Source organism: Rhinatrema bivittatum, chromosome 8 (genome assembly GCF_901001135.1).
Source record: "Rhinatrema bivittatum chromosome 8, aRhiBiv1.1, whole genome shotgun sequence".
Classification (NCBI taxonomy): domain Eukaryota; kingdom Metazoa; phylum Chordata; class Amphibia; order Gymnophiona; family Rhinatrematidae; genus Rhinatrema; species Rhinatrema bivittatum.
The window spans coordinates 132,806,487-132,834,415 of record NC_042622.1 but is presented as its reverse complement, the minus strand read 5'-3'; the positions used below and the strand labels follow the sequence as shown (position 1 = coordinate 132,834,415).

The following is a 27,929-nucleotide window of genomic DNA, read 5'->3' as shown; positions in this document are numbered from 1 at the left end:
ATCCAGAACATACAGGAGGTGATTAGACATCCTCGCAGAATAACAACTCTTCCTTTCCACCCTAACCCATGCTCCTTGAAAAAATGTTCTGGTCAAATGTAGCTGTGTATCATTGTGAAAATCAAACAGAAAATATTCAAAATATTCAAATATAGCCAGATAATTCCCATGGCAGATGACCTTAGGGAAAAAATACTGATTCAAGTACCACTGCCAACACCCAGAGCATACCTACATGAAAATAAAATAAAATAAAACAGTCAGGTAAAAAGAGCATTGAGAGAGTCACAAAAACTGAAAAGTGCCCAAGATAAAAAAAAAATAAAAAAATAGTCCAGGCCCCATACTGCAGTATTGAATTCTGCTTCATAATGTGCACACTGGGCCTAAAAAGAAGACCTCCACTGTGCATAATACAAGAATGGAAAAGAAGACAAAAATCAGGGCATGTAATCTCACAAGGTGAAAATTCGAATCAGCTGTGTGTTCAAAATGAAAAAGAAAGAAAAGAGGCCAAAAACAGATCCCGTAGGAGGACTTATGCACAGAACTCCACCTGGACTGGGACTGTAATAGAATACTGAGAAAATTCAAGTTCCAACGACTGACAAAAAAATAACCATCCCTCAAAAAAAACAACATAAAAAGAATACCAGGGGTCAAGTTTAAGAGCCAATATCTTGTGCCAATGATACCTCCAGTTCCTTAACCCATCCAGTCCATATCAGCCATATCCTACCAATCTTCCAACATTTTTGTATTAAATAGTTCATTTAGGAGATCATCCCCGTGCACCTGCCAGAATTTTTTTGACCACCTCTGCCAAGTCAAAGAAACGACTTGTTAGCACTAACCTTCAGTCGTGCAGAGTACAATAATGCATATGGTAAGTCCTGAGCAGGCAGAGAGTTTTTTACCTCCTAAAATCCTACCTCTTTATTCTGCAAAGCTTGGGAGAAATTGCGAAAGAAGATGATCTGATGGTCCTAATAATGGATCTCCGTTTTCAGTCGTGCCTTCTCCAATACCCAGGCCTTATCGAGGAAATGAAACTTAATAACTGCTCGTGGTCTACTGCTGAAGGCAGGGGGTGGGGCCAGAGCTGGATGGGCCTGCTCAATCTTAATTAGGTCTCCCTTTGTTTCTATGTTGAAGGCCTCTGGCAACAGTTTAGGAAAAAAACTTACTGTGTTGTGGCCCTCAGCTGCATCTGGTGTTGTGTTTGTGGCATCGTGTGGACCCTTAGTCTCAGTGGAGATGACTCCTCCCATGGGGAGGGGCCCCATGGGGAACCACAGCGATAGGCTAAACTCAGAGATCAGACACTTGTAGGTGGAAAGCTTTATTGTACTGCTGTAGATAGATGATATGAGGCAGGAAGGAAAGGCACTGAAGTCCGGCAAGGTGCCAATACGTTCAGACAGTCTCAGATGTAGAAGTCTCATCCAGATGTTCAAGGTAGATAGGAACCCGCAGTGCGGGAAAAGCCGAGCCTGGTGGGTGGAGTTGGAGAACCAGATCATAGAGGTACTCACAGGAGCATAGTGCGGGCGTCTTCCTGGTAATGGAGATGGTGAGACCAAAGGTCCGTGGTGCAGGATACACTGGACTGATAGGCCCTTGAGGAGTGAGTAACTGATAGCACAGAAGATCCTGAAATAAATAAAGAGAGACCCCCGAGGAGCCGTTGTCTAGTTAGTAGAAACCCCGAAGAGTTGTTGGAAGCGAGAGGCCCCCAAGGAGCGGGTGCCTAGAGCTTTGTCGGTAGCTAGGCGTCTAAGCGAGCAGCTTAGAGCGGTTAGAGTAGCTAAACCGAAGTCCTTGCTAACTCAAAGTAGGTAGCGTAGTGGAGGCTTAAATACCCGGAGGTATTGACGTCATATGGTGGGGAGGCCCCGAGGTTCCCGCCATAACATGAACTTACGCGTAGGCAATGTAGACCACGGGAAGGAGCATGGCGAACTGGGACATCCATGCTGAGTTGGAGATCCCGAGGCTTTTGGCACTCGGCACCGGAGGCAGCCATCTTGCCCAAGGAGGAGGAAAAGGGTAGAAAAGAGGTAAGGCAGAGCGGTCGCAGCCGTCTGCGACCGATGGACGCAACATCTGGGAAGCCCACCAGGCAAATATGTTCCGTTGACCGAGATTCTCTAAGTCATCCAGTTTTCTTGTCAAATCTCGAACGCTTCTTTCCAGGCAGTCTATCTTCAGGCATGCACTGGCGGGTGACATTCAAGTTCCTCCATGCAGACCATAGTCTCCGAAATACATGTGGTATTTTCCTGAATGGAGGAGACCTACTAGGACACCTTTTCTACCACCACCCCTAAGTTTTATTGATATCAGTGGAAAGCTTCTCAGATAGTTGTTTAAACATGCTCTGTAACTGCCTCTTGGCATCGAGTGGGGTGGCAGGTGCAGGTCACTCATCCTTTGAGCCAGAATCATCAGGCTGGCTTACTGCGTCTGTGCTAATTTTCCTTGGTTGTCATGTTTTACCAGAACAGTCAGCCCACATCACTGGCAGGAATTTCGAGGACATATTGTATAATAACTCAGAGTCCAATCACCACACAAAACAGATATTTTACAAATGTTGTGATCTGGGTCGGGAGAGCTCAGTGATCACACATCTGCCCCTCTAGCAGCACATCACATGACCCCCACTAGTGAATATTTTGGCATTCCCATTGTGTAGACGTTTAAAGCAGTACAGCTTTTACTGTGAGCTGAATGAGGCATTTCTTTTCTTCATTGTAGAGGTGTATCTGAAATCTTTTTTACCTGTTCAGTTCATTTAGCCCATATTTAGATCTTGAAATATTCCCAGCACATCATGGCAGGGATGTGGCTTATATACAGGACTTAATAAAAACAGTAGCTAGAGATTTAGTTTTTGTTCTTTTATTTATTGGTACATTTCTGAGGCAATTAAATTTATTTAAAGTCCAAAAAATATACATTCTCTCCTAATTTAATTTAAATAAAGACTTGTGTTCTGGCTTTCCAAGGGGGAAATCAATCCTTCAAGGCAGATCACAGTAACCTTGTCTAAAGTTGTTTCATTAAATGTGATAGGAAAAAAAATGTCCATTGTTGAAAAGCCTTCTTTTGGCCTTCTACTCCTATTTTGACTTTTAACTGTTTTAAGGTTTTTCTGCTGAATTAATTATATTGCTTATTGTCCCTGGGTTTACCATACCTGCCCTTTTGGTTAATATTTGCTGTTCTCCATGGACAAGCAGGACAAATACATGGGAGTGGTCAACTGACTGTGCCAACACGAAAAAATTACTCTTACTATAGCTCGGAAAAATTTTAAACCTTTCTGAGCATGCACAAAATTCCCATGCAGCCATTGCCTTGTGACCTCCTCAGTTTTTTTTCTTTCAAACTGTAAGGACACAAAAAGTCTTGCTCTACTTTGGCTGCTGCCATCTTTGCAAGTTTTTCATGTATTTTTCTGTTTATTTTGCCAGTTTAATCTTCTCTAGATTCATTCTCTTTTTGTTGCGAGTGTCCAAAAAATATTTTTTTCTATTAGTTCAGTAGCAATTCCTTCACCATCATTCTGTCTGAAAAAGGATCATGATCAGGTAAACCCCATTTAAACTCTATTGTTGATTCCAACATAAGATGTGTAAACAAGATCTCCATGATTTATGCCTTAGATGTTTGGGGTTTTCTCATGATGTGACAAATTATTCAGCATGTAGCAGAATATCCCCTCATGTTCAAATAAATAGAGAAGTTAAGGTAAAATACCAATATTTGTTTCCCATCAGACAAGGAAAAAGATCCTCACTGGAGAGACCTGTACAAAAATCTAAAAGATCAAAGTTCAAAGAATGAGGCCATATCTCTTCAAGTTTCTGCATGACACACACAGCACTGAGGAAAAAGTTCATCATTTGGCTCCATCAACTTCAAAGAAACACTGTGCCAAACATCAGTGCCAAAGTCGACCCTTTCTTTGGAGCCAAAAAATAGAATGCTGTTAGCACGGTCTACCCCATCTACTATGATACAGTTGCCTATGCCGCAGAAACCTATTGGTGCTAATGCAAATAATTGGCATGGTAAGTTTTCTACTTCTCCACTGACCGTTTTGGTCCCAGAATTGGATGTTTGTACAGCAACACAGCATTCAGTTTCTTCAGGATGCTACACCTTCATATAAAAGATGTAGTTGGAATTTGTTCATTCCTATATGAAAAATTTACCAACTGATTCTTCATTGACATTTTACAGTCTGCATTAGAAAGATTTACTACACAACTGCAGACTTGATCTCATTTTATGCTGTTCCAGAAATGCCCATCACTGTTAGATGATGGAGCACTTTCTAGACAAGTCCAACCTTCTAGAGATTCTGGTACTTATTCACTTTTAGAAGAATATTCCTTCTCCGGGATCGCAGTCTCTTCAGTCTGTAGCATGCTCTGTAGATTTTTCCACCAGAGCCTATGAGTACATCACCCCCGGATAACATATCTCATTCAAATTTAATTCAAAAAATGGTGGCTGCCATTCTTTTCAATCTAGAAGAGGAGAATTCTACCACTGAAGATTTTCTAGGAGTATTAACATTCATTCACCCTCCTAAGCAGTCCAAGGCCCTTATGGTGCAAGATCTCCAATTGAAGATTTGGTAACAACCTCTTAAAAATACCACTAGTAGACAGAAAAGTGGACTTGAGATGTAAAGTTCAACTGTATCCAGGGCACAAACAAACACAACTTCCACATGATTCCATAATAGTGAAAGCAGCCCTTAAAAAAAAAAAAAAAGACCCACAAAAAAATCCAAGTCTTTCAAACGTATCTCCAGGGAAAGATGCCCATCATTTTAGATATAGCAGGAATAAGAGTATGTCAGTCAGCCATGTTGCAATCCAGAATTTGTGCTCACCAATTACAAAATGGTGCAATAATACCTATACAATACTTTTAAAACAATTAAGAAAACCTTGCAAGTTATGAGCCCAGAAATAAAAGAAAAATAATCTGCACATATGACAGAGGCAGAATGTTCGAAACATTTGATAAAGTCTATATATGATGCCTTCAATACATGTTCCACAACATCTGCTATAGCAATAGCTTCCAGAAGTCTTGTTTGGCTTAAAGCATCTGGATTACAGGAAGAGGTCTATGTGACAAGCTGGCAAATATTTTGTATAAAGGGGAAAACCTTTATGGAAGTAAAATGAAAGAAACTTTATCTCATTAACAATAGCTACTGCAGATGCGTCTTCATAAAAAATATTCCAATAATCTTACAAGAGAAATTAGTAATAATCTCATAAAAAATATCATCCTTATTCATATTATAGAAAGTGTCCACAGATGCCTCATCAGACCCAACAACAGCAATCTAAGCATCACTCAAAAGATAAAATGCAGCAACGAAACACTCAACAATCCGCATAGAAGCAAGGGCATCAGTTTTGATTTTTGCTTTCCTGCACCTTCTCCTTGCCTTCTAGCTCTTCCAGTGGGGGGAAAGGCTAATGCATTATCAAAAAAAATCCAAAACAGACTTTTGGATTTTGAAGGTCATTCAGGAAAATTTCTTCAACTTCCCCCAGTTAGTCCTCCATATCATGATTTCTTATCTCCACAACAATTGAACATTTTGAAAGAGGAGTTGACAGTACCAATAGCAGCAAAGCCTATAGAAACAGTTCTGCTTGTACAAAAAGGAAAATATTCTACTCAAGATATTTCCTAATTTCCAGGAAAACAGGAGGCCAGCATCCAAGTCTATATCTACAAAAACTGAACAAGTTCCTGAAAAAAAGAAAAAATTCAAGATGAACGCCATTGAAATGATTTTACCACATCTAAAAGAAGGAGAAATGGTTGACAGTTTTCTAAATTTAAAAGGTGCTTATATGTCCATAAGCATTCACAAAAACTACAGGAAATTCCTACAGTTTGTAATGGATCAGAAACATTACTAATATTGTGTACTTCCATTTTGGCTATCATCAGAACCAAAGGTTTTTACTAAGTGTCTATCAGTGGTAGCTTCCCACATCATAAACAGCAATGTGTCTGGTTTTCCCTATCTAGATAATTGGCTTATATAAGACCAGTCTTTAGTGCAGACAAAAAGAGCAACAAACTTCACAATTCAGTCCCTTCGATCAGTAGGCTTTCTAATCAACGACAAAAAGTCCCATTTAATTCTAACATGTCATCAGGTGTTTATAGGAGCCTGCGCATACACCAAAGAGAGCAATATATTTCTATCTTTGCAAAGAATGAAAAATCTAGTTCATTTAATTCATATATTAACCAGTTGTGACAGCCATATTTTTCATTGTTATTAGATCATATGGCAGCTACAGTGCATGTAGTCCTGCTGGCTTGCTTATAAATGAGACAAATCCAATGGTATCTGAAGCAATGTTGGCACTAACATACCCAACCTCTAGTTTTCAAAGTGCAGATTACAAGATTGCTTGTTAATGTTCTGCAATGGAGGACCCAATCCATCATTTTTCTACGTGAATAAGATTTTCACTCCTCATATCCCAATCTATTTTCTGACAACAGATACATCCACTCAAGGCTGGGGCACACATCTGAATGCTTTATGTTCCCAGGGAACGTGGTCCATTCAGAAGAAAAATCACCACATACATTTTTTAGAACTCTGAGCCCTATTCAGTGCTCTGCGAATAATTGAAAATTGTCTAGAAAGTAAAGTAGTCCAGATGCAAACAGACAATTGAGCAGCTAAACATTAAATACAAAAAACAAGGAGGCATGGATTAGGCAATTCTCTGCAAAGAAGCATGCAATATATTGAAATGGGCAGTGAACAGGAAGATATACTTAGTTGCAATATATCTTCCAGGAAAATTGAATGTCCTAGTGGACATGTTAAACCGTAAACTCCATCCTCATGAATGGTCTCCACTCATATATGGTGAGTCGTCTATTCTGGTGCTGGAGAGCAACAAGCTTCTCCTCCTCTATGAGGAAAGGCTGAAAAGTTTAGGGCTGTTCAGCTTGGAGAAGAGACGGCTGAGGGGGGATTTGAGGTCTACAGAATCATGAAAGGACTTGAACAGGTAAATATGAATCGGTTATTTACTCTTTCAGATAATACAAGGGCTAGGAGGCATTCCATGAAGTTAAGAAATAGCAAATTTAAAACAAATCGGAGAAAATTATTTTTCTCTTATTGCAGAATTAAGCTCTGGGATTCATTGCCAGAGGATGTGGTTAAGGAAGTTAGTGTAGCTGGACTTAAAAAAGATTTGGATAAGTTCCTGGAGGAGAATTCCACAAACTGCTATTAATTAACAAGGAATAGGCATTGCTTCTTGCCGGCATTACTAACGGGTTCTGTTTAATATGTGGGAACTTGTGACTTGGCTTGGCCACTGTTGGAAACAGGATACTGGGCTTGATGGACCCTTGGACTGACTCAGTATGGCATGTCTTATGTTCTGTTTTGTTTAAAAAGACCGGCTCAGAATGTGCTAGTATCCAAAGCTTTTCTTCTTCCTTCTCTATGTATTCCCCCAATTCTGTTAATACTGAAAATCATAGTAACATAGTAATGAAAGCAGAAAAGGACCAAATGGTCCATCCAGTCTACCCAGCAAGCTACTTGTGGTAGTATCTGCAGTGTCATGTAGGATACCCCCATGTTTCTCATAAGGGTAGCAACTGCCGCTTTGTGCAGTTACCCCCAAGTCTTATGATAACCTATAAAAAAATTTATTGCTAGCAACATTTTTATTGGGTGATGAGCCACCTTGAAAATTCAGGCAGTGCTGCTTGAAGTGCTTGGCTTATGGAGTTGAACTTAGCCATAGAAGCAATCCTGTGCTTTTTTCTCTATGTCTTTGTATCAGTGCCCCAGACCTTAAAATTGTTGGTTGTCTGCTGAATACGATTCCTTGCCGCTCCCCCCCCCCCCCCCCCCCCCCCACTGCTGTCAAAGCAAAGAGTGATGCTGCAGTTGCGTCAAAAGCACCAAGGCTTATTGGTTAAGGGTTGTAATCCCATGCCTTCTATTAGGTTACTCTCATGCTTATCAGTTCCCCAGACCATAAAAGTTGGGGCCCTCGTTGGTTGATGTCTGAATCCAGTTCCCCCTTTCCCCCCCTGCCATTGAAGCAGAGAGCAATGTTGCAGTTGCATCAAAAGCATCAAGGCATATTGTTTAAGGGTAATAACTGCCGCACCAGCAAGTTACCCACCCATGCTCTTTTTTCCTTCATTTCTATCCTCTAACCTTTGGGATCCATAGTGTTTATCCCATGCCCTCTTGAATTTATTTACTGTTTCAATCCTCACCATCTCCTCCAGAAGGGCATTCCAGGCATCTACCACCCTCTCTGTGAAGAAATATTTCCTGATATTGGTTCTTAGTTTAATTTCATGACCCTTGGTTCTACTGATTTCTTTCCAGTGGAAAAGGTTTGAAGTTTGTGCATCATTAAAAACTTTCAGGTATCTGAAGGCTTGTATCATATCTCCCTTGCACCTCCTCTCTTTCAGTGTATATATAATTAAATCCTTCAGGCACTCCTCATAAGTCTTCCGATACTGTTGCTATCCTTTTTGAGATATGGGCTCCAGAACTGAACACAATACTCTAGGTAAAGCCTCACCAAGGACCTGTACAAGGGCAGAATCATCTCATTTTTCTTGCTGGTTATTCTTCTCTTTATGTAGCCCAGCATTCTTCTGGCTTTTTCTATCGCCATGTCATAACAACAAAGAATCTTCCAGTATTAAATCTTCAGTAGGAGTTCCTCAAGGATCCTCCTTATCCCCCACCCTATTTAACATCTACCTCCTCCCCCTCTGTCAACTGCTTACCAACCTAAGATTAACACATTATCTCTACGCAGACGATGTTCAGATCTTAATCCCCATAAAAGAGTCACTCTCAAAGACTCTCCTATACTGGGAAAATTGCCTTCAATCCATTAACCAACTCCTCAACAATCTGAATCTAGTCCTAAATAAGTCCAAGACCGAACTGCTCATCATTTCAACCGACCATTCCGACTCCTCGCTTCAGCCCCCTCATACAACCCAAATCTCTCATGCTAGAGACCTCGGAGTAATCCTTGACAATCGCTTAAATTTAAAGAAATCCATTAACAACACAACAAAGGACGGCTTCTACAAACTGCAAGTCCTAAAAAGGCTCAAACCCCTCCTGTTTTTCCATGACTTCAGGACAGTCCTCCAAGCCACGCTCTTTGCCAAGATTGACTACTGCAACACACTCCTTCTGGGGCTTCCACTCTCCGCCACAAAACCATTACAGATGCTCCAGAATGCAGCAGCTAGAGTCTTGTCTAATACAAACCGCAGAGATCACATCTCCCCCATCTTAAAGAACCTACATTGGCTGCCAATAAACTATAGAATCTTACACAAATCCCTCATCATAATCCATAAAATGATCCACAAACAACACCCGTTGGACCTCCAGTTCCCCCTCAAACTCCATTCCTCATCCAGACCCATCAGAGAATCATACAAAGGATCTCTCCATGTGCCTCCTAACAAAACGTCACGCCACACCGCAACCAAAGAACGAGCATTCTCGATAGCAGGACCCACTATCTGGAACAATTTACCGCCGGACCTCAGACAGGAACCCTGCCTACAAACATTTCGAAAAAAATTAAAACCTGGCTATTTAGCCAAGCTTTCCCTTAATCTTTTCACTTTCGGAACTCTACATCTCAAGCCTACCTGACAACTTACATAGCGAAACCCTTTAATCACAAATGGTTATCCCTCTGTCCTTCTCTTTCTTCTATTCCCAAGTTTGATCTCCTTGTTATATGTAACTTTTTTACCTCCTCTGATTATTTTACTGTTAAACGGTTGATAAGAATGTTTACCCCTTGTTCCATGTAAACCGATTTGATATGACACCCGTCATGAAGGTCGGTATATAAAAGAATTAAATAAATAAATAAATAAATATTGCCTCACCATCTTCAGATTGCCAGACTTATTACCCCAAGATCCCTCTCATGGTCCGTGCACATCGGTCTTTTATCCTCCCCTTTATATACTGCTCTTTTGGTTTACCGCATCCCAGATGCATGTCTCTGCGGTTCTTGGCATTGAATCTAAGCAGCCAAATCTTTGATCATTCTTCAAGCTTTCTTAAATTACTTTTCATTCTCTCTACTCCTTTAGGCATGTCCACTCTTGCAGATCTTAGTATCATCTGCAAATTGATAAACTTCACCTGCTATCCCTTCCACAATGATGCTCACGAATATATTAAATAGTAACTATCCCAATACCGATCTCTGCGGCACTCCACTCAACATGGTTCTCTCTTCAGAGAAGGTTCTATTTACCATTACACTCTGTCTCCTATTAGTCAATCAGTTTGTAATCCTCACCAACACCTTGGTGCTCACTCCCCAGTTTCTCATTTTATTCACAAACCTCCTATGCGGGACCATACCAAAAGCTTTGCTAAAATCCAAGTAGCTCACATCGAGTGTTCTTCCTTGATCCAATTCTCTAATCACCCAATCAAAAAAAATCAATCCGAATTGTCTGACAGGACCTTTCCTTGGTAAATCCATGCTGCCTAGGGTCCAGCAACCCACCCGATTGTAGATAGTTCACTATCCTTTCCTTCAGTAGTGCCTCCATTAATTTTCCCACCACCGAGGTGAGGCTAACCGGCCTGTAGTTAGTTTCCAGCTTCCTCTCTGCTACCACTCTTGGAAAGCAGAACCACAAATGCTCTTCTCCAATTCTTTGGTATCACTTCCACTTCCAGGGATCTATTGAACAGATTCTTCAGCACATCTCTGAGCACCCTCAGTATCCTCAGATGTATCTCATCCGGCCCCATGGCCTTGTCCACTTTCAGTTTGCCTAGCTCTTCCCATACATTCTCTTCTGTAAAGGGAGTTTTGTCTACCCTATCCTCATAGTGAACACCGAATTGAAGTATTTGTTTAATATTTCTGCCATTTCCTCATCTCTCACCACACATTGCTCCTTCACACTTTTCAATTTCGCTATACCACCTTTTGCCTTCCTTCTTTCTTTTATATAACTGAAAAGAGTTTTGTTACCTTGCTTTACTACTTTGGCAATCCTTTCTTGCAGTTGACCTTTTGCTTTCCTTATTTTGTCTTCCTCTCCTTCAGTTTTAACAGATATTCTTCTCTGTGTTCCCTTTTCTGGGATTCTTTGTACTTCTTGAATGCTGTTCTTTTTGCCTTTAATTTTTCAGCCACCTTCTTTGAGAACCAGATGGGTTTCTTTTTTCTCTTACTCTTGTTTACTTTTCTAACATATAGATTTGTTGCCTTTGTAATGGCTCCTTTTAATTTGGTCCACTGATGTTCCATCTCACTCATTTTCTTCCAGTCCTTCAGTTCTTCCTCCACAAAGTTCGTATTTGTGAAATTTCAAATCATTTTCAAATTGAGAAAAGACAAAGCCCCGCACCCTTCTGGCCCTGACAAAAATGGTGTCCTTGACTACAGAAGTTGGCTATACTTGTAATATTTCCATATTTTCTTACAGAAAACAAAGAGACTCTTCTACATCTAAACCTCCATTCTTTAGCTTTGACAGCATGGATGTTGAAAGCAGATTAGTACAATATATGCCCTAGCCAGACGAAACAAGACTAGTGTTTCTGGCAGCAAGAAAACCTTTTACTAGCCATTCTTATAACTTTAAATGGAAAAGGTTTTCACTGTGGTGTACTAGTCATAACTAGATCCTTTCAACTCAACATCTTATATTCTTCAGAATCTGTTGGAACTGTCTGTTTCAGGACTGGGCTAATTCAGTGAGAGTACATTTAAGTGCAATAGCAGTTTATCACACTTCTTTGGATACTCATCCAATATCTCATCACCTTGTTAAATGGAGATTTATAAAAGGCATCTTTATCCTCCATCCTCCAATAAAAAACCCTCCAATGCAACAGGGTTTTAATATAGTTATGGCTAAGTTAATGAAACCTCCATTTGAACCACTAGCTACAGTCCATCTCAAGTATTTATTTTGAAAGGTGTTTTTTTAACAGCAGTTGCTTTGGCTTATAGAGTAAGTGAGCTTCAAGCTTTAGTAACTTGAGATCCTTATAGTCAAATTTTCAAAAATAGAGTGGTTTTCAGATCTTATCCAAAGTTTTTGCCAAAGATTGTTTCTCACTTTCATTTGGTCAAACCATTTTATTGCTAACGTTTTCCCTGAAGCTTACTCATCAAGCACTGAATGAAAGCTATTTACAGTAGAAAGAACTAAGCCCTTCAGGAAATTTCAACTTTTTGTATTATATGATCAAGCTATACACGGCCTACCAGTTTAAAAACAAAACAAAACAACAACTTATCAGCAAGGCTTTCAGATTGTATTTCCTTGTGCTATGCAAAATCTGGTATGCAGCTCCCTACAAAGATTAAAGCCCATCAAATCAGAGCTAAATCAACATCAGTTGCTCATCTTAGATCAGCATCTCTAATTTGTAAAGCAGCCATATGGTCTTCTGTTCATACATTTATGAAGTAATACTTTAAAAAAAAAAAAAAAAAAAAAAAAAGATTATCGTAGAGACAGTAGCTTTGGTCAAGCAGTTCTAATAAAACTTCTTTAAATAGAGCTTCAACTCCCTCCATCTCGTCAGGTTGCAAAGAAAAAAAAACCAAATTAGAGATAAACTAAATTAAAAAATAAGAGATAAGCTATAATAAAACTATTTACAGACCTCAGCTTGTAAGTCTCTTCGTGTGTGGATGGATTTATTCTCCTTGTGTGTGGAGAAAGCAAAATTGCTTACCTGTATCAGTTGTTCTCCATGCACAGCAAGACAATACAACCACACAATCCCTCCCTCTTCTATAATTGTTGAAGTTCAGCTAGGAAGAGACTGAGGAGGCTTTCAAGGTAGTGGCTGCGCAGGAATCCCAGCGCATGCTCAGAAAGGCATAAAGATTTTTTGAGCTATAGCATAAGTAACTTATTCTTGTCTGTATTGTCAGATGATGTCACTCACTTGTGTGGCTGGTTTGTCCACTTATATACAGAGAACCCCTGACATAGGTAATTAACTTCGCTCTCTCTTGGACAGTCGACATGGCATTCATTTACTCTGATCGCTGCGTATGCCTTTTGGGGCTCTTTTCACTTTAGTTTTAGTTTAGGAGATGGAATGAATGAAAACAGAAAGGAAATGCAGCAGCAGCATTCAGAATCATTGCCATTTTGTACCATAGAACATTCCAGGGAGAGCAGGCAGGATGAAATGGGGCAATACACACCACAAGTAGATTGAAAAGAACAAAAACAACAAAAAAATCATATCATGTCCAAGATGGTCATAACAAATTACACATTTAACCTCAAGGTCCTTTATAAAATAAAATTATTTTAGCATTGGGGGGGAGTGACTAAAGAGCAGTTAACCTGACTGATAGTTCACAGTGGTATCTGCCATTTCATTTTAATAGATTTATAGGGTCTGTACATTTACTGGACAATGGAAAAGTGTAAATTATTAAAAGTTATAAGATCAATATTCATGAAAGAATAGAAAACGCCCAAATCGTCCCTTTTAATGATTTTCACTTTTTACTTTGTAATGGTACAGGCCAAACCATAGCTGTGTGTTCTGAGGTGGATGTTTTATAGTTAATTTCAGTACATGTAACGCCGGCAGTATGATGCAGTGCATAAACCATGCTTTTGTCATGAAAAGAACAGGTGGATTGGCTCACAGTTTTCAACTATCTTATGTGTCCAAAGTGATAACATTTTCAGCTCTAGTACTGTATGGGCAAATGTTTCTCCTTTTGTCATTTTTCTTAGAAATTTCCTAGGAATTTCAGAATGCATTTTAAAACTTAAAATTCAAGCAGCAGCTATCATAGTTGTTTTTTAAATTGTATTTTATTTTATGAGAGAATGTTTAAATAATATAGGATTGAACTTTAACGCTGTCTTTTCCCCCCTGACCTTAGCAGCTGTTGTATCCCGGAAAAAGAAGCGGAGAATGGGAACGTACAGCCTGGTTCCCAAGAAGAAGACCAAAGTGTTAAAGCAAAGGACAGTGTTAGAAATGTTTAAGAACATCACTCAGTCCTCTGCTGGTGCCAAGGTGAGGGTGCCCCCTGACTCTCTTGGCTCAGGCTTCTAGTTTACATTTACCACAGTTTGTTTCCAGATCTCCAAATCTTGGAAGTATTTAATAATTTGAAAAATATTTCTGTACATCAGTTCTTGGGCATTAACTTGTTTCATTCTATGTAGAAAATTTTTAATATAAATTTTTTACAAGCAAAATTAACTCTCAAACAACCAAATAAAAAACAGATGGCTGATGGTCAGGAGATAGTGGAAAACATAAATCTTTACCCATGTAATGTCACATCACATGCTTCATTACAGTTGTCAGTTTGTACATTTTTATATGGCTTCAGTCTTTTATATGTAACAATAATGTACAAACCAAGTGACCTCAGACTAATACAATGTATTTAGGCTACTTGTTTTTATTAGCAGGTAGCCACCAAGTTTTACAGGCATCCTAGCCACTCTGAGCACAATCTGTACCACTAGATTAATCTCATCAGAGTGGAAGAAGAAAATGTCTTGACATGGAGGGAGGCCTTGTGCTTGGGGGAGATTATGTGATTGGCATCCGATGGCTGTCTCACTTTCCTGCTAATACAATGCATTAGTATAACACTGTATTTTTATTGTGTTTGCATTTATCCCTCAGATTGGGAAGGACCTGGCTGACACCAGCCCTCATGTGAATGGCGAGAACATAGATATGGATTCAGAAGAGGAGGACTCAGATGAGCTGGATGAGGAAGATGACCATGGAGCTGAGCAACCAGCCCCATTAACTGATGAGATCAGAACTCCTAAGGAGCCCATGCTGGGTGCAGATAGCACTAAAAAGGTATTGCAGTTAAATGGTTGTGTGCTTGAAGACAATGAAAGAATAAGTATTATTAGTAGCGAAAGATGAATTTCTGCTTAGAGCAATGGAAAAGATATCCAGACAACTGTATATTGACACAAAAGGTCTGACTTGTTGTTACTTGCACCTCCTCCAGTTCTAAGAATGGTTGACGTTTTAAGAGTTGTGAAATAGAAATATAGAAATGACGGCAGAAAAGGACTAATTGGTCCATCCAGTCTGCCCAGCAAGCTTATGGTAGTATCTGCCTCATCGTACAGGTCACCCCCATACTTATCAGTTTTCCAGACCATAAAATTCAGGGCCCTTGTTTGTTGCTGTCTAAATCCAATTCCCTTTTGGCAACAGTTGTCATTTACTGGACCCCAGAATGTTTCTGTACTGTGATGATAGCTGTTGCCCTGTATATGATCATTATGAATGTAGGGAGTTAGAATCTGTTTTTTGAAATATGTCTCCAGATTAATAGCTCAGCAACATCAACTAGTTAAAAAATTAGCTGTATGTCAGACATCCTGAAATGACATCATGAACGAGTGATTAAGGGGATGAACTAGAGATCTATTCAGGGTCTCCCCATGCAGGTTCAGATCCTGCTGACTACAGCAGTAAAAGTTTATTTTCCATGCACAGAACACCAGAGGCAGGCTGAGCTCTAGAGTTTCAATATGTGGATGAGATTGTGATGTAGAGAGAGAGCATTTTAGGTTTGAAAGGAAATGGGGAATATTCTGGGGACAGTAGAGAGTATTCTGACATGATGGACTGCATATTAACCATAGTGGAACCAGGCTCCTGGCACTAACATTTATAAAGGAGATAGAGCAGTTTTTAAACTAGACCAAGGGGAAAGCCAAAAGTCACTCAGAAGCACATGGTTCAGAGGTGGGGGGGATCTTCCAAGTATACTCATTTAACTTTCCTGCTTTACATTTCAGTAGAGAGGAGGTTGTTAAGACTGAAGTAGCCTAGATATTTATTTATTTATTTATTTCTGAATTCTTCTATACTACACATTTATTTTTTTTTTTATTTTTAATTTTTATATACCGACATTCCTGTATAGAATACAAATCAGGGTGGTTCACAACATACAATATAACATCGATAAAACAATATAAACATATTTTCCCCGTATGTGCCGGATCAGTCCAGACTCCTGGGTTTTGCCTCCCCACCAGCAGTTGGAGACAGAGAAGTTTTGACTGACTCTGCCCTATACCCTAAGGTGCCACACAGGGACCTTCTCCAGCAGGCCTGATTATTCACGAAGATCTGTCTTGATTCTCTCTTACGGGTCTGATCCTTGAGAGGACTCGCCTGAAGAAGCGCGGTTACTCGAAGGCGATGATCGCCATCCTGCTCCACACATGGAAGTTCTCAACGTCTCTGGCATACATATGGATCTGGAGAATATTCGAAGCCTGTTGCGAGGATCGCGGGATATCCTCGGGAACGACCAAGATTCCCATGATTCTGGAATTTCTACAGGACAGTATGAAGAAAGGGTTGTCACTCAACTCCCTCAGAGTTCAGGTAGCAGCCCTATCCTGCTTTAGAGCCGAGGTGAACGGAATCCGTCTGTCAGTTCATCCGGGCTTGGCCCATTTCCTAAAAGGGGTTAAGCAACTTCGACCACCCCTAAAGTGGCCGGTCCCCCTATGGAACCTCAGTCTGGTATTGGAATTTCTAGCAGGGGCTTCCTTCAGACCATTGCGCAGTCTGTCACTACACCTCTTAACATTGAAGACGGTATTCCTAGTGGCAATATGTTCAGCCTGTCGCATCTCTGAGCTACAGGCATTATTTTGTCGGGACCCGTTCCTTAGGTTCACTCCAGGAACAATACAGCTTCGCACCGTCCCCTCCTTCCTATCGAAAGTGGTCTCCAAGTTTCACTTGAACTAAGCCAACTCTCTACCATCTCTGGATGAACATAAGGACTCAGAAGACTCCCGCATTCTTCACAGTGGGACGAGACAAGGCGAAGCGGCCTCGCGGGTGACCATAGCTCGCTGGATCAAGGAAGAAATTAAGGCAGCCTATATAGAGGCAGGGAAACCTTTGCCCCTGCAGGTTAAGGCTCACTCTACTAGAGCCCAGGCAGTATCCTGGGCAGAAGCCAAACTGCTGTCGCCCGCCGAGATCTGTTGAGTGGCGACGTGGTCTTCCCTACACACCTTCTCCAGGTTCTACCGCCTGGATGTCCAGGCTAGAGAAGACACAGCATTCGCAAGAACAGTACTTAGTGGGCCTTGGGCAGCCTCCCACCCTGTCCGGAAGTAGCTTTTGTACATCCCACTGGTCCTGAGTCCATCTGGCTACATGCTAGGAAATGGAGAAATTACTTTCCTGATAATTTTGTTTTCCTTAGTGTAGACAGATGGACTCAGCATCCCGCCCACGGTTGCTCCCAGAGAAGGAGGACCTTGGAAAGCGAACCTCGAGATTAAACAAATACGGGTAAGCCGTTGCCTACCCTTAGTTCAGGACACCCGCAGTTAAACATGTGTCGGCGTTAACTTGATTGAGTGCACTGGCGGTCTCCAGTTTTTGAAATCAGTTTAATCAAGTTGTTTAAGCAGTATATATGTCCACAATGGCTTTTCGAGGAGAATACTGAGGAGCTGAGGTCACTGCAGGGGTATATCTAGGGTGACGTCAGCTTTGAAATCTGACTCCGTCTCCCAACTGCTATCAGAGGAGCACATAGCCCACTGGTCCTGAGTCCATCTGTCTACACTAAGGAAAATGAAATTATCAAGTAAGTAATTTCTCCATTATCAGTTTTATGGAATGTCCTTTAGTCATAGTACTTTATGGAAGAGTAAATAATTATTCTCTGTTAAAGTGTTTCACCGCACTCATGATTTTATAAATTTCTATCATATTCCTTCTTCAAACTGAAAAGTCCTAATCTATTTAGTCTTTCTTCATAAGGGAGCTATTCCATCCCCTTTATCATTTTTGTTCTCCATCGACACACACAGATGAATTAGCCATGATACTTGGGTGACATTATGTAATGGTGTCGGACTCATCTCTAGTTCAGTAGAGTTTTACTACTGAGCATGAGTGGGTGTTCACACGCACATATTGACTCATGAGATCTCAGTATTTTTTTGTTTGAGCTTCCACACAGATGTGTACCCTCTTTCTTTCTTTTTTTCTCTGTGCCCTATAGCTTGTTTTCGCTGTTATATTTTTTTGTCTGGCTACTTTGGAAGCACTTTTTAATGCTCATAAAAAAAAGAAAAAAAGGGAAAGATGTCCATTTCCAAGAAGTCCATGCTCAATGACTTTAGGGATTATGTCTGACTGCAGGATGTCCATCACCAGTGACCATGTTCATCTGCTATAAGTACCTGTGAATAGACCACGATTTCAGAAACTGCTTTGAGTGTGATTGGATGTCACCTAGAACCCAGCAGACCAAGACGTAGAAAATGGTGGAGTATCCTCAGGCTACCTCCATGCTGAGTTGAGCAAAGACTTCTCGAGCAGGGCTCCCTCACCTATGGTGTGAAATTCTGGTTCTTCCATAACTTTGAGGCTGAGCACTCCCACAGTGCACTCCCAAGTCTTGCCCCCATTACAGAGCTTGTTGGTGCTGAAGAAGAATAAATGCTCATCAACAGTCAATGCCATCGATGCAGAAGTTCTTGATGCACCCAGCAATGTCGAACACCAGCTCACGGCACTGTTAATGAGCAAAGCCTAAGTGCCTTCGACATTTAGACCCTTGTTGGTGCATGAGCCCTTAGTGTCATTGATGCAAAAGGCTACGTATTTGGTGCCATCGAGGCCCATAGTAATTCCAGTACTGGTGGATCCCAAAAGACACCTCACAGGTGCCTTTCCTGGCTCAAAGAGTGATCTTAGTACCATCTCAGCTCTTCTACCCAAATCTTGGACCAACCAGGGACTTGTCAATATCATCTGCTTGGAGCACCCAGCCCATGTCATCCTCACAGTGTCTGGAGATACTAGATCCTATCTGCTTCATTGTACCCTTGGTCTCCATATAGCCTTTAATGCAGGTAGCCAAGGAGGAGGTCACTGCCTGGAGTCCAGTGCATGCTTCTCAAGAATATGACCCTATTCTGCTCTCAAAAGAAAGATGTCTCTTTTCCAATTCCAAGGACACAGCTGTCCTTGGATGATTTTACAAAACTGGAAATGACTTTCTTCACCTCACTGTAGGACAGTGACAAAGAGGGTACCCTTCAACCTTCCCTGTCCAGGATGCAGGATCTATTCTCCCAAGGGGGACTCCCTTCCATGCCATAGGAAGTCTTTTCAGAGCTTCCAGCTATAGAAGTTAGCCCACCTTCGTTGAGCAAACCTTCTTCCTCTGCGGAGACGTCCAGCCAACATTCAGCGGATGAAGTGCATGGCATGGTTGTGTCTGACCTCCCTCGGCAGTTTCCCTCTCCGAGACAACTGTGAAGTCCCTGACCTTTTCACCCTCTTCATCTGGGTCATGGGTTAGCATCCATCTTCCATTTAAATCATAAGAGGAATTTATGGAGATCCCCTCAGACTAGTTTCCTAATCTTCTGGAGCATTTGTCTCCACCAGAGGACCTCTTCTACTCCAGATTTCTGGAAAAGTTGGGGAAGATCTTAACATCCAGAAGAACAAGGACCCATGTACGGAGGTCTTTAGGTTACTTTGGATTCTCGAGTCCTTGTCTGAGCCAGCAGCGATCCCAGTTCATCAGATTCTTTGGGACCTGAAAATGGGAATAGAAGCTTGGCCCATCCAGTCTGCCTATCCATCCAGTTAATTTAGCCTTATAATTCTAATCACTTCCTTTAAGATCTCCTGCATTTATCTCATGCTTTCTTGAATTCAGGTACTGTTTTTATCTCTACCACTTCAACTGGGAGGCTGTTCCACACATCTACCACTCTCTCTGTAAAGAAATATTTCATAAGATTACTCCTGAGTTTAATCCCTTTAAACCTCATCTCATGACCCCTAGTTCTTGAGCTTCCTTTCTATTGAAAAAGGCTCACCTCCTCTGCATGGAAACCTTTGAAATATTGAATGTCTCTCATATCTCCCCTATACATGCTTAGATCTTTGGGACAAAACAGCCTCCTGCCTCCAGTAGTCAGAAAGCAGGATCTCAAATACAGAATCCAACAGGCTCATGGTTTTTGAATAGTCTAGCTGCTCCACCAGTCAGTGGTAGGGACCCTAAACTACTGAGCAACTTTGGGAAGAAAGTCTTCCAGCATTTGATGTTGAGCACACGTATTGTGGCTCATCAACTTTCCATAGTTCAATATTTACATTATTGCATCAACAAGCTGAAGCCCTATATGGAATCTCTGGATGGGGAACAAAAGGGTTATCGCCAGGCTGTCTTGGATGCAGAATATAAGAACATAATAAATTGCTAAACTGGGTCAGAACCAAGGGTCCATCAAGCCCAGCATCCTGTTTCTAACAGTGGCCAATCCAGGCTACAAGTACCTAGCAAGTACCCAAAAACTAAGTATATCCCATGCTAGTAATAGCAATGGCTATTTTCTAAGTCATCTTCATTAATAGCAGGTAATGGACTTCTCCAAGAATTTATCCAAACCTTTTTTAAACCCAGCTACACTAACTGCACTAACCACATACCATCACCGTTACTACCTTCAAGTGGATGCAAAACCTATCTTCCTTCATTCTTTAGTATCAAAATTTATGAAGGGCTTGTGGCATACAAAGCTTCCAGTTGCAAAACTGCCTGTGTACCATGGGATTTTAATGTCATTTTAGCACAAATGATGAAGCCTCCCTACGAGCCATTGGAGTTTGCCTCCTTGAAGTTTCTTACATGAAGATGGTGGTCTTAGTTGCTATCAGGTCAGCTGGAAGAATCAGTAAACTACAGGCATTAGCTTCATACTCTCCATTATTGCAGTTTTTCAGTATTAGGGTGGTGTTTCTAAGTAAAGTGGTTTCTGCTTTTCACTTGAATGAAGCTATTATTTTTCCTAAATTCTTTCCAAGAGCACATAAGCATAAAGGAGAGAAGGCCTGCCATCCACTGGACTGTAAGTGAGCTTTACCTTAAAACCTGATAAGAACTCAGACACATTGTCAGGCTTCTCAACTATTCATATCCTAAAATCCTAACACACTGGGGTAGCAGTTGCCAATATACTTTGTCCAACTGGCTAGCAGACTGCATTGTGAATTATGTGATGGCTGCCCTTCAGATTGCAGACTCTAACAAGGCTCATCAAGTAAGGCATGGTTACTTCAATTGTTCACCTAAGAGGAGTCTCCATGGAAGATATATGTAAAACTGCAACTTTGTCATCTGTTCATAGCTTCACTGTCTGGACAGTTTTTCAAGAAGTGACAGTAACTTGTGACAACCAGTTTTGTGCAGCATGTTCACCCAGTAGTTCACTCTCCATGGAGGAGTCAGGTTGCTTATACAATAAGTGCTTCACTACACAACACTTCAACTTGGGACTCTCCATGTGTCATGGCTAGCTAATTCAGCTCTGCTTGTTGATGGAGAAAGTGAGTTTGCTTACCATAAATGGGGTACTCTGTAGACAGCAGGATAAATTAGCCATGCTTAATACCCACCCACTTCCCTGGACAGTTGTTTACCTAGCTAAAGCTAAGCTCTGCAAAGGACTGAAAGGTTCACAAGGCAGCACATACGCAGGAACTCCTAGAGAGATGGGTATATTCGGTGCCATCAAATGATGTCACCCACATGACATGGCTAATTCATCCTGCTACCTATAGAGAATCCTGTTTATGGTAAGCAAACTCGCTTGGTCCTTCTCTGCATCTTTTCTAGTTCCATTATATTTTTTCTGACATGGGGCAACCAGAACTTACAATATTTTCAGTTTTATTCTGCATTCCTTTCCAAATAATTCCCAACATTGTATTTGTAATTGACCTCCACTATACACTAGGCTGAGAATTTCAACATATTGTCCACAATAACTCCAAGATGCTTTTCCTGAGTAGTGACTCCTAAAATGGAATCCAGCATTGTGTACCTATAGTTAGGATTATTTTTCCTATATGCATCACTTTGCATTTGTCCAGTTTAAATTTCATCTGCCACTTAGATGCTCAGCTCCCCAGTCTTGCAAAGTCCTTCTGCAGTTCTTTACAGTCTACTGTTTTAGCCACTTTGGTGTTATCTGCAGATTTGTTCATGTCACTCTTATCTCTCTTTTCCTGATCATTTATATAATTAACAGTGATCCTGAGGTACTTTCACTATTCACTTCTCTCCACTGGGAACATAAGAGCATATGAAATGCCACGCTGGATGAGACCAAGGTCCATTTAGCCCAGCATCTTGTCTCTGACAGTGGCCAGTCCAGGTCGAAAGTACCCCAGTAGTTGATCTTTATATTGTATCTCACTCACAAGGATGAAAGCTGGCTTTCCCAAGTTTACCTGGCTAATAACTGTGAATGGGCTTTTCCTTCAGGAACTTGTCCAACCCTCCTTTGAACCCCACTATGTTAATTGCCTTGACCACATTGTCTGGTAACGCAATCCATAGCTTGGTTGTGTACAGAGTGAAAAAATACTGCCTACAATTTGTTTTAAGTCTGACAGTTGCTAGTTTCACGGAATATCCCTTAGTCCTAGTGTTGTTTGAAAATGTGAATAACCATTCACTATTTACTCATTTCATCCCACTTATGATTTTATAAATCTCAATCATACCACCTCTCAGTCCTCTCTTTCTTTTCCAAGGTAAAGCCCTAATCTCTTTAGCCTTTTAACATAAGAACATAAGAAATTGCCATGCTGGGTCAGACCAAGGGTCCATCAAGCCCAGCATCCTGTTTCCAACAGAGGCCAAACCAGGCCACAAGAACCTGGCAATTACCCAAACACTAAGAAGACCCCATGCTACTGAAGAAGATCCTATGCTTTTCCATCCCTTTTACCATTTTTGTCACCCTTCTCTGTATCTTTTCTATGTCCACTATATCTTTTTTGAGATGGGGTGACTAGCTCTGCACACAATATTCAGTGTGTGGTTGCGCCATGGATATATACAAAGCATTATGATATCCTCAGTTTTGTTCTCTGTTCCTTTCTAAATAATTCCTAATATTCTATTTGCCTTTTTGACTACTGCCACATACTGAGCCAAAGATTTTCAAGGAATACCTCAGAGTCCACAAGGACTCTGAGGTATTCTCACAGGACAAGCAGGTGCCTTACTGTAAACCGTTGTGACGGTACCCACCTTAATGACGGTATAGAAAAGATTTAAATAAAAATAAATGGTAGTCCTCACATATGGGTGACATCAGGATGGAGCCCAATCACGGAACACTTTTGTCAGAGTTTCTAGAACTTTGACTGGCACCTACTGGGCATGCCCAGCAATGCACTGACCCTGCATCCAGCAGGGGGTTCCCCTTCAATCTTCTTTTTTCCGCGCAGCAGTAGCCCGCGGATTAAGGAGCTCTCTTGAGATGCCTGACAGGAATTTTCCTCACGGAACTGCTTTCAAAAAATTTTTTAAAAACTCGCCCCATAGGGGTCTCCCTATCCATATACATACTCCGCAGTCGAAAGGTAAGGTTTTACCCTTGTTGCAGTCGATTCCCATCAAGTTATCCCTTCGGGGCCTACCGGCCATCGACTGCACCGCGCTAAATTTTTGTCGGAGTCATGGCGTCGGGTTTTCGTTGGTGCCTCGACTGTAGTCGAACAATGTCTATCACTTACTCGCACGGGGTCTGTGTTATGTGTTTGGGGTCCGACCATGATGTCCTAACTTGAATCAATTGTGCCCAAATGACACCGAAAGGCCGTAAGGCTCGTTTAGGGAAAATGGAGTTTCTCTTTCAGTTAAAAACCCCGACTCCATCGATAGCTTCGACTTTGTCCGAGCCGGTGCCATCGACCTCTCGCCAGCATCGGGACACCGCTGCTGCCCGACCAGCGTCGACGATTCCAAAGGTGTCGATTCCCTCCTTGCCTCCTCAAGAAAAGGACCGAAGAGATCATCGTGAAAGACGTAGACACCGTCATTGCAAGGTTCAGTCCACCGATCCAGGCAAGCCCTCAGCATCGGCGTCGACAGAGCCACCGACAAAGAAGCCCCATCCAGAAAAGGCCCATCCTCTTCTGTGACCGGGTCACCGAGGCGTTCCCCACCTTCAGTGGTGCCGGGATCCACAATTCCAACTTAACCGGTGGACTCTCCGGCTACGCCAGTGCTGCCTCCTACTCCGGAACCGGGGTTCCACGCCCCAGGCTTCCACGAGGAATTGGATCGGATAATCTTAAGAGGCTATCGGTAAAGCACTTCAGGGCTTCCAACCTCCATTGACACCGGTACCAGTCCCCGAGCCGGCCACCAATCCGATTCTCGTAGCGCTCGCACCGTTACTGGGTAGACTGGATGCGTTGATCGGTGCCCTGCCTCCGATGGAACCAAGAGCACCGGTGGGTCCAATGCCTTCCACACCGATTCCATTATCATCGAATGATGAGGAAACACCGATACCCATTCCACCGTCTGGGATTTTACCACCGACTCGTCCATCGATGTCACCGGTCCCTTTGGTGCCTCCATCGATGCCGTCGGTGCCACATCCGATACCACCGATGCCTAGGCCTGGTCCTTCAGATTAGCACGATTTCTCCCTGCTGGAGACCCGCTAGGTGCTGGAGATCAGCCCTATGATCCTTGGACCGATGATACGTCCCAAAGTACAGATGATCTACCATCAGAGCCCTCTCCCCCAGATGAAAGATGACGTTCTCTGCCAGAAGATCTGTCTTTTTTTAATTTCATCAAGGAAATGTCTGAAACCATTCCCTTTCTACTTCAGACGGAAAAGGACTCTAGGCGCAAGATGCTGGAAGTACTCCAATTTCTAGATGCTCCTAAGGAAATCATGTCTATACCTATTCATGAAATCCTGCTTGATCTCCTGAAGTGAAACTGGGAGCACCCATGTTCGGTCCCACCTGTCAACCCAAGACAGATGCCACCTATCTGGTGCAGTCAGCTCCTGGGTTCCAAAAGTCACAGTTGGATCATCACTCTGTGGTTGTTGAATCAGCCCAGAAGAAGGCAAAACGTTCAAAACCTCATTCCTCCATACCTCCAGGGAAGGAACAAAAATCCCTGGATGCCTTTGGCAGGCGTGTCTTCCATGGCTCAATGCTCATATCTCGCATTGCCTCTTACCAGTTATACATGACCCAGTATAACAGAGACCTTTTTAAGAGGATCCAGGATTTCTCTGATTTTTTACCAGAGCAACTCCAGGCTCAACTTCATACTCTGGCTCAGAAAGGTCTGGATGCTGGAAAGCAGGAGGTCCGTGCTGCCTATGATATCTTTGACATTGCCTCTAGAGTGTCTGCAGCTGGGGAATAGTGCAAGAAGATGGGCCTGGCTCAAATCCTCGGACTTAAGACCAGAAGCCCAAGACAGGTTAGCAAATCTACCCTGTGTGGGTGATAATCTCTTCAGGGAAAAGATCCGAGAGACCAATGCGCAGTTGAAGGACCACCATGAAATGCTGCGCCAGCTTTCTTCTGTGCCGTCTGAGTTCCCTTCCGCCTCTAAGAGAACTTTCAGGCGTGACTCTAAGTGGCCAGCCTACAAGCCAAGGAAATTTTATCCTCCGGCTTCTAGAGGACGCCCTTCCAGACCTTACCAAAAAGGTCAATTCAGGCAGACTCGGCCTCAAAAGTCTCGGCCAGCTTCTCAGCCTGGACCAGCGTCAGGGTTTTGACTCCTTCCTAGAGAGTGTAAGCCAACCTCCTCTTACATCCATACCGGTCGGCAGTCGGCTCTGCTACTTAAAAAGCGCTTGGCATACAGTTACCACAGACAAGTGGGTACTTGCAGTAGTCACTCAGGGTTACCACCTAAATTTCCTGACTGTTTCAGCAGACTCTCCACCTCGGCTGACGTGAGGGATGTCCGACCACTCTCCCTTGCTCGAACAGGAAGTCTCATCCCTCCTCAGATGCCGAGCAATAGAACCAGTGCCCCTCTCCCAGCAGGGGCAGGGGTTTTATTCCCAGTATTTTCTAATACCGAAAAAGTCAGGTGGCGTACGCCCGATACTGGACCTCCACGCCCTAAACAGATTTTTGCAGAGAGAAAAATTAAAAATGGTAACCTTGGGCTCTCTACTTCCTCTTCTACAAAGAGGAGATTGGCTATGCTCTCTAGATCTCCAAGACACTTACACATACATCTCAATTACTCCATCTCATTGCAAGTACCTGCAATTCCTGGTCGGCCCTTGTCATTTCCAGTACCGTGTACTACTATTCAGCATAGCGTCCGTTCCACGAGTATTCACCAAGAGCCTGGTGGTGGTCTCAGCCTTCCTCAGGAATCAGGGTGTGCATGTCTACCCATATCTTGACGATTGGTTGATAAGGGCTCCAACTCAGCAGGGTGCACTAAACTCCCTGCGTCTCACTATCAACACCCTGATCTCCTTAGGGTTTTTAATCAACTATTCCAAATCCAAGATAGTTCCATCCCAAACCCTTTCCTTTATAGGGGCTGACCTAAACACTATACAGGTGAAAGTCTTCCTCCCCCAGGATCGTGCTTTCACCATAGCATCTCTGGCACATCACCTACAGACTCGAGTATCTTCAACTGCTCGTCACTTCCTCATACTGATGGGTCACATGGTGTCCTCGGTGCATGTCACTCTGTTGGCTCGCCTAGCCATGAGAGTGATGCAATGGACCTTAAAATGCCAGTGGATTCAAGCTTGTCAGCCAATGTCCAGCATTATCCAGGTTACCAAACAGCTCCGTCTGTTACTAGCCTGGTGGATACACTACTCCAATCTCATTCAAGGCCTTCCATTTCAGGCTCCAGATCCTTAAATTACCTTAACAACAGATGCATCCAACCTCAGGTGGGGTGCACATGTAGGCGACCTGCAGACTCAGGGAACCTGGTCTCCAGAGGAAGCCAAACACCAGATAACTTTCCTGGAACTATGGGCGATCAGATATGCCCTCAAGGCCTTTCAGGATTGCCTATCAAACAAAGCCATCCTGATTCAAACCGACAATCAGGTTGCAATGTGGTACATCAACAAACAAGGGGGAACGGGCTCCTACCTCCTGTGTCAGGAAGCTGCACAGATATTGGCATGGGCCCTTTCCCGCTCGATGTACCTCAAAGCAACCTACTTGGCGGGAGTGGACAATCTTTTGGCGGACAAGCTGAGTCGCACTTTCCATCCGCATGAATGGTCTCTCAACCCCACGGTAGTAGACACAATATTCCAACGCTGGGGTTACCCTCACATAGACCTCTTTGCATCGGTCCACAACCACAAAGTAGACAACTTCTGCTCTCTCATTCGCAGTCACCACTTGCAACCAAGAGATGCCTTCGCCCTCTCCTGGGCCAGCGGTCTTCTTTCTGTGTACCCTCCACTTCCTCTCATTTCAAAGACTCTCGTGAAGCTCTGGCAGGACAAGGGATTAATGATCCTGATAGCTCCCCACTGGCCAAGCCAGTTGTGGTTTCCAATCCTCCAGGACCTATCAGTACGCCAGCACATTCCTCTGGGGAAGGATCCCCTTCTAATCACTCAGAACGAAGGGTACCTGCATCACCCCAACCTCGAGATTCTGTCTCTGACGACCTGGATGTTGAAAGGTTAATACTCCAACCTTTTAACCTTTCAGAGTCTGTATCCCGAGTCCTGGTGGATTCATGAAAGCCTTCAACGAGAAGGTCTTATCGCTCTAAATGGAAGAGGTTTACGGTCTGGTGCACTTCCATGTCCATAGACCCCTTCACTTGTTCCACTGCGAGGTTCCTAGTCTATCTCTGGCACCTGTCAGAGTTAGGCCTAAAAACTTCCTGTATCAGAGTGCATGTTAGTGCAGTGTCTGAGTACCATAAGGGTATAGGAAATGTCTCCATTTCAACACAATCCTTAGT

The 27,929-nt window shown here is 42.5% G+C and overlaps 1 protein-coding gene across 7 annotated transcripts in view; it reads left to right on the top strand.

Moving 5' to 3' along the window:
- Positions 1–27,929, top strand: part of EHMT1 (euchromatic histone lysine methyltransferase 1) — a 441,279-nt gene that overhangs the window by 184,758 nt on the left and 228,592 nt on the right. For 6 of the 7 annotated variants that reach the window (XM_029611528.1, XM_029611523.1, XM_029611526.1 and 3 more), the window contains exons 5-6: positions 14,001–14,137; positions 14,762–14,947. In XM_029611528.1, coding sequence (XP_029467388.1) covers positions 14,001–14,137; positions 14,762–14,947 — 323 coding nt within the window. The remainder of the gene's footprint in view (positions 1–14,000; positions 14,138–14,761; positions 14,948–27,929) is intronic. The other variant, XM_029611524.1, reaches the window with a different exon arrangement.